The following is a 7,624-nucleotide window of genomic DNA, read 5'->3' as shown; positions in this document are numbered from 1 at the left end:
TTGTCAGGTTACCAGACATACATGTACTTGCTACTTGCTGCTAAATATTCCACACGCAGATCATCCCTGCTATAACCTTTCACCAAATGGAGTTCTGCTGTTGCTGTAACTCATCAACCCCATCAGAGTAAATGATTGTTCTTAAAGTGACTGTCTACCTGATGTCTGATTGTGTGTGTGTGTGTGCGAGCATGTGTGTGGCTGTGTGCATAACTAGAACAATGCAATTTTGAAGATGGAGCAGTAAAATAACGCTAATAACGCTACAAACTCAGGTGAGCTCAAGTATTTTATCTGCCTCCACTTTGGACATTAGCAACTTATAAGCCTGTGATCAGGGATGCGAAGAATGTGTATGTAAAATAAATCAGAGAGGAGTACAAGATGAGAGTGTAGCACAAAGGAGATAACTGGAAAATTAACTTCGAGACGACCTCCGCTCAAAAAGTTGTGGGTGCCTGATAGATTTTGTGATTGTTGGATCTTATGCAAAAAATGTGATCCAAGACCACAGAGTGCAGACTGCACTGAAAGTTTTATAGATTTTATAAGGTTACCAGACATACATGTACTCACACTTGCTTCTAAATATTTCACACATAGATCATCCCTGCTATAACCTTTCACCAAATGGAGTTCTGCTGTCGCTGTAACTCATCAGCCCCATCAGAGTCTGTGCTGAAGAATGTGAAGTGTGCTTTTGGAAATTATTTGAATTACCCTGTATAAATAAAGGCTCAAATGAAGTTAAACTTATTGTATTAACAGACCTTGGACACTGTGTATTCACTGCAGAGTGTTCGCATGTGGACCGGGTAGGAAAACCTTCCCTCTCAGTCTGTGCATCTGGCATTGTAATCAGCTGGTCTTTTTGATCTACTAACCAGATCACTGCTCTTCAAATGTGTCTGTGGGAGAGGAGATCACTCCTCTCAGGTTTTGGGTTTCCACTCAATAGATAGACTAACCCAATACGAATCACCTGATTCTCTGAAAGACCGATTGAAATCAGAAAGGATGGCTCCAGAGGTTTTCAACTTAGAAAGTGAAAAGTTGTAAATGCATGATATCTTTAATACACATTCTACCGACCGAAGTGAAGCGATTGCTGTCTTTTTAAGATCCACACCAACATAACCATATAGGCTCTGTGTGTTTAATTTACAGTAGGTGAGCCTATACATTTGTTCACTGTCTGTGTGACTGAAATATTTTAGTTGCATTTCATAGCCTAATGGTAAAGCCTAATCCTCCAAGTGCACTTTAAAGGTCCCATATTATGAAAAACACATTTTCTTTAGTCTTTACATATATAAACTTGTCCTCCCTGAGCCTGCCAACTCCCAGAATGAGGAAAGCAAACGATTCCTTCATGGTCTCTGCAGCCCACCCACTGGTAAAACAGCGCTCCTACAGGCTTTTCAGATTCAGCTTCTTTTGTTACGTAACGAAAGGAGTCATTTTCATAGGCTGGCCTCCTCTGCATGATGATAGGATGATAGGTTGAACGACAGCATCTCGGTGAGCCATAGCGTTACATCCACCATAAAACACTAGCGCATGCTACCACCAGCGCAAGTGGCATCCTCTTCCTGAGAGGGACGTGTAGCGGGCAAAGCAGGCATTGGCAGACGGAGTTAATTATCATTTAAAGGTGCAGGCACAGAAACAGCCTTTCTCTCAGTGGAGCCCGGGTGACAATGAATGGGTTATGTAGTTGTGTATGTGAGAAGATAAACAAACTCTGTAAATTATCTCCTGTCCAGGTAATACCCCTTTCATACTGGAAGAAATACCCACTTACATCTGGCTTTGAACGGGTTCAAAACTCCAAGGTGAAACGTCAAGACTGGGTTACTCCAAGTTCCTCAGGAGGACTCTTCTAAGAAGGCAAAAAAAGATTTTGCAGTTTTTTTTACTAGGATACCAATGCTTGTTCTTTAAGGATTTCGAGTAAAACTCTCTCACCTCACTGCCCTGCAGCCATGCTGTAAGGTCTGGTGAGGACCAAACATTTCAGCCAGGAGACATCCCAGGCTCATCCCATCCTAATCCTCTCACCACCAATGGCACCTGTTGACAAAGATGTTTGAACCAACTTGTTACCCTGTATCACATTCACTGTTATTGTTATTTGCACAAACTCTGATTGAGATGGTAAGCATGACATTTTGACATTTGACTTGCACTTTTGAAGTTTTATTGCACTTTTTATATCTTTTCATATACTTGTATGTATGTATATATATATATATATATATATATATATATATATATATATATATATATATATATATATATATATAGTACTATATTTAACCATCTCGATTTCAATTTTTGCAAATATCAACTGTCACAACTCCCCATTCAATAAGTTGTTCCTACAAGCAAAAAGGTTTTTCACTTTTTCTTTTTCTAACGTTACCTTTTATGTTATGTTTAAAACTTTTTTATGACTTTTTAATCGAATGCATGCTTCCTGGTTTTCATGGGGAAGCAAGCATTCGTTTGGTTATGCACAGCCAAAGTAAACAATTTCCATCTGTGTATCTTTAATGCGCCCTTCTATTCCTTTTTTCCTTTACCAAGAGGAGAAGTGCCTGTATGGTACAACGATTCAGACAAACTACTTTTTTTAAATTCATAATTGTTTTAACACTGCAGGCACCAACAGGGCCACAGCACGTCATAAAGGAGGGGAAATAAATCCTTCCCCGACCATTTTATAAGTATCCTTTAAGGAAACATCCCACCTTCCCAGAGATTTTCCTGCAAAATTAGAATAATAGTCCATCTGAGGAGTTTCTTTTGAACTCCTTTGAAATTGTAACTACAATTGATTACTATACCTACCTTTATTTATTTATTTTTCAACCATTTTTTTAAGCTAATTTTAGCTTCCATTACCTTCTTCTCTCTTTCTCTTGTCATGCTTTTCATCAAATCTTAGTGGTAAATATTAAGGTCTTGAGCTTATCACATTCACTCAAAAATCCTGGCTACATTAGCAATATAACACCGTCTTGACTGTCTAAACCTCACCATGAACAGCAACAAACTGACACTCTCAGTCCGCCTTTAACATAGCCACTGGGAACGGGCCAGATCGAAGGCCGAAATCCACAAATAAACCAGGAGAACCAAAAAAAAATCATGGAGCAAAGAAACAGCAAGACAAAGTGACCAAATAAAACACTTCAAAGTACAAAGAAAAAAAAAATCAAAGTTCAAATCAAACATCAGACAACCAGAAATCTAAATCCAAAAAACTCATACCATGGGGAGAATCCAAACGATGATGGGGGGTGGAGGGGTTCGGGAGGGGGGCCAAAGTCCAAATGAAGCTGGGAGGAAGGAGGCCAAGGTTGAGATACTCAGGAGGCTGACGGAGGTTCGCCGGTAGGGTCGCTGGCAGAAAACGACCTTGGCCGGGCCTCTGACCGAGGAGCAGGTACTGAACTTGGCATGGGACTCGGACGGGCCTCCGACCAAGGAGCAGGTACTGAACTTGGCATGGGACTCGGCCGGGCCTCCGACCGAGGAGCAGGCACTGGACTTGGCATGGGACTGGACTTGGCATGGGACTTGGTCGGACCTCCTACTGAGGTGCAGGCACTGGGCTTGGCAAGGGACTCGGCCAGGCCTCTGACCGAGCAGCAGGTACTGGACTTGGCACTAGACTTGGCACTGGACTTGGCATCCAACCGAGGAGCAGGCATAGGGCTTGGCACTGGGCTTGGCATGGGACTCGACCAGGCCTCCAACCTAGGAGCAGGCACTGGACTTGGCATGGGACTCGGCTGGGCCTCCGACCGAGGAGCAGGCACTGGACTAGGCACTGGACTTGGCACTAGACTTGGCCGGGCCTCCAATCGAGGAGCAGGCACAGGACTCGGCCGGGCCTCTGACCGAGGAGCAGGGACAGGACTCGGCCAGGCCTCCGACCGAGGAGCAAGGACAGGCGCTGTCTGGACCGCCAACTGAGGACCACTGGCAGGTGTCGACCGGGCCGCCGACTGAGGGCCACTGGCAGGTGTCGGCCTGGGTGTCAGCCACACCATCAGCGGAACAAACCCAGCAAGCGCTGGTTGGGCGGTTGACAGACTTCAAGGAGCCAGAACGCTGCCAAGAATGTCGCTCTCTTGGTGGGGGTACTTTGTAGGCAGGGCGGCTTCCACAAAAAGGGGAAACTGAGGGCTTGTCCGGGATTGTGACTGAAGCATGGGCTGGTAGCTGGGCTGTAGCTGAGGCATGGGCTGAGTTCAGAGCTGAGGCATGGGCTTGAGCTGATAGCTTAGCTGTGGCGGAGGCATGGGCTGAGGCATGGGCTGGTAGCTTGGCTGTGACTGAGGCATGGGTTTGGGCTGGTAACTTGGCTGTGGCTGAGGCTGTGGCTGTAGCGTAGGTTTGGGCTGGTAGCTAGGCTGTGGCTGAGGCATGGTCTGGTAGCTGGGCAAGCAAGGTTCTCCTGAGGTCAGCAACTTCGGGAATTAATTCCACAGCACATGGAACTGCCCACAACCAAGGCTTATCAATCATGGTCCTGTTAAACTCAGACATTATCTGGAGCATTTCCCTTGCCTCTGTCTTGACATCAAGATCCCCCCACAATTTTTCCTAAATGTCAAGGAGCTGTTTAGCGTAGTCTGCTGGGTCCTTTTCTGGTCCGGTCATTCTGTCAGGTTGGGGTTAAAAGGGGAAGACTATGGAAAGGGAAGGTGGACCCAAACACAATAACGCATGGAGAGCAAGGATATGGGGAACAAAAAGCGAGCTTTATTTAAAGCCAAAATCAACAAATAAACAGAACAAAAAAAAATCAAGGAGCATGAAATTCCAAGAACCAGGAATCAAAGTACAAAGAAAAAAAAATCAAAGAACCATCAAACATCAGAGAACCAGAAATATAAATCCAAAGAACACATACCATGGGGAGACAGGAGCAGGGACGCAGACAGATACAGGAGCAGACATATGAGCAAGAGCAGACAGGGACTGACAAATACAATGACCAGACAAGGAGTGAAGGGAACACAGACTAAATACACAGACACTGATGAACAGACGAGGAACAGATGTGGTAACGAGCGGGGAAGGAGCACAGAGGAGAAACATGGAGGGAAACAAAACTACAAACAGAGGGAGACAGAGGGGAGAACATAGGAGAAACTTAAAGGACACAGTGGGGCATGGAAAATCAAAACAAAGATACACAAATACATGATACAAAGACAAATTAGGAATCAGAACAAAACAAAAAACAAGACTCTACAGACATGACACACTGCCTCAGCTCCTCAATTAAGCTGTCACCTCCGAACGACATGGTGAGAGAGAGTCAGATTAAACACACTACAGTGGATGACTAACAACATGTCAATCCTCAGGGAACACTACGATGCAGTGATAGTCGAGGAGCTGGAAACAATTGGCCCATTTGATTAAGCAAGTTTTGGCAAAGCTATGATTTGGGCAGGTACCGCACAAGTGCACCAGCTCCACTTTGGAGACCTGCAGAGACCTGGTTGTTACATGAACTGAAGCATCCATTGCACCTGAGGACACATCAGCAACAGTGTCTGATGTCCCTCCTCTCCCTGTGCCAGCAGAGACTGACAGCTTGAATGCTTTTAACCCTTCAGAAGCCCCCGAGGTACAAAATACCACGGTGACTTGCCCGACGGAGGCGCAGGGCACGGATGTGCCGCTGACGTCCTCTTCTTCAACGTACACAGAAGCACCTAAACTGCAAGTGCACACAAAACAATAAAAGTGATACTCCACCTGCTCATGCTTTCTGGACTTCTGTGCTAGTCACAGTTTGTCCACAACGAACACCATGTTCAAGCATAAGAGTGTCCATATGTGCACATCGCACCAGGACACCCTAGGCCGGAGGTCATTGATCAACTTTGTGGTCGTGTCATCTGACCTCTGGCCATATGTCTTGGACATTCGGGTAAAGAGAGGGGCTGAGCTGTCAACTGATCACCACCTGGTGGCGAGTCGGATCCACTGGCAGGGGAGGAAGCTGGACAGAGCTGGCAGACCCAAATGTATTGTGAGGGTCCGCTGGGAACGTCTGGCGGAAACCTCTGTCAGGGAGATCTTAAACTCCCACCTCCGGGAGAGCTTGGACCAGATCCCGAGGGAGGCCGGGGACATTGAGTCCGAATGGACCATGTTCTCCACTTCTATTGTTGATGCGGCTGTCTGGAGCTGTGGCCGGTGCCTGTCGTGGCGGCAATCCCCAAACCTGGTAGTAGACTCTAGAAGTAAGGGATGCTGTCAAGCTGAAGAAGGAGTCCTATCGAGCCTGGTTGGCCCGGGGGGACTCCTGAGGCAGCTGACAGGTACCAGCAGGCCAAGTGAGTGGCAGCACGGGCAGTCATGGAAGCAAAAACTCGGGTCTTGGAAAAGTTTGGGGAGGCCATGGAGGAGGACTATCGGTCAGCCTCGAAGAAATTCTGGCAAACCATCCGGTGCCTCAGGAGGGGGAAGCAGTCCTTCACCAACACTGTTTACAGTAGAAAAGGGGAGCTGTTGACTTCGGCTGGGGACATTGTCGGGCGGTGGAATGAATACTTCCAGGATCTCCTCAATCCCACTGACACGCCTTCCATAGAGGAAGCAGAGGCTGGGGACTCAGAGGTTGACTCATTCATCACCCAAGCTGAAGTCACTGAGGTAGTCAGGAAGCTCCTCAGTGGCAAAGCACCGGGGGTGGATGAGATCCGCCCTCAGTACCTCAAGTCTCTCGCATTCAGACAACTTGAGAACAGTAAATACTACAAACCATTACCCCACCTACTCCATCCTGAGACACAAATAATAGTCAGGGAGAAAGTGGAAGAATTATATAACACGGTTTATTACTAAGAAAAAGAAAACCCACCAGATGGGTCCTGACTATCCGCGACCGCGCCTCTTCTATCTACTTCCACAAGTCTCCCACCACGTGGCCGGTGCCCTCTTTGATCCCGAGTGGTCACCCTATAGTCAGTGGGCTGGAGTCTTAATGTGACGGAGTATATTGACTATTTTTTAAATCCACTCTCCAAAAAACATAACAGCTATCTAAAAGACACCAATGACTTTGTGAACAAACTCAAAAGCATAAGAGTACCTACCAATTTGTATGTTTTCTTGATTGACGTTGACTCGCTCTACACTAACATTTACACTGTGCAGTGCTTTGAGAGGTATCCTGATGCATCCTGCCTGGATGACGTCATCCTTGACCTCCTGCAACTAACTCTGACAAAGAATAATTTTGAGTTTAATGGCAAGTAATTTTTACAAGTAACAGGATGTGCAATGGGCCGCAAATATTCTCCTGCTTATGCTGACATATACATGGCTGACTGGGAGAACACAGTATTCAAGAAATGCAATAAATTAACATGCCTATATTTAAGATATCTGGATGTCATCTTTGGCCTTTGGCATCACACATTGGCTGAATTCGATGAATTCATGGCAACCCCGAATAATCATCACTCTCAGATTACCTTAAAGCACAACATCCAACAACACAAAGTTGAATTCTTGGATGCACATGCCTTTTTTTATTTTTTTTTATTTTTTTTTTAGAAATTTTAAAGATAACTCAAACGGCTTGGGT

At 45.7% G+C, this 7,624-nt stretch overlaps 1 protein-coding gene across 1 annotated transcript; it reads right to left on the bottom strand.

Moving 5' to 3' along the window:
- Nucleotides 1-4,262: 4,262 nt before the first annotated feature.
- On the bottom strand, nucleotides 4,263-5,955 carry LOC119027752 (procyclic form-specific polypeptide B-alpha-like). Its single transcript, XM_037113185.1, has 3 exons — nucleotides 5,879-5,955; nucleotides 5,665-5,746; nucleotides 4,263-4,481 (listed from the first exon to the last, which is right to left on the bottom strand). The coding sequence occupies exons 1-3, from the start codon at nucleotides 5,953-5,955 to the stop codon at nucleotides 4,263-4,265; spliced, it is 378 nt and encodes a 125-aa protein (XP_036969080.1).
- Between the last annotated feature and the right edge of the window lie 1,669 nt (nucleotides 5,956-7,624).

Source organism: Acanthopagrus latus, chromosome 10 (assembly GCF_904848185.1).
Source record: "Acanthopagrus latus isolate v.2019 chromosome 10, fAcaLat1.1, whole genome shotgun sequence".
NCBI lineage: Eukaryota > Metazoa > Chordata > Actinopteri > Spariformes > Sparidae > Acanthopagrus > Acanthopagrus latus.
The sequence above is the reverse complement of the archived record's forward strand: the minus strand, read 5'-3'. Positions and strand labels throughout refer to the sequence as shown.

Excerpts from the sequence above, each read along its gene's own strand:
- LOC119027752 (XM_037113185.1), bottom strand. The coding sequence starts at position 5,955 with ATGTCCAAGACATATGGCCAGAGGTCAGATGACACGACCACAAAGTTG. Across the intron at positions 5,747-5,878 it reads CTCCGGCCTAGGGTGTCCTG|TTTAGGTGCTTCTGTGTACG; the intron begins GTGCGATGTGCA and ends GTGCACTTGCAG. Across the intron at positions 4,482-5,664 it reads CCGTCGGGCAAGTCACCGTG|TTGCTGACCTCAGGAGAACC; the intron begins GTATTTTGTACC and ends TAATTCCCGAAG.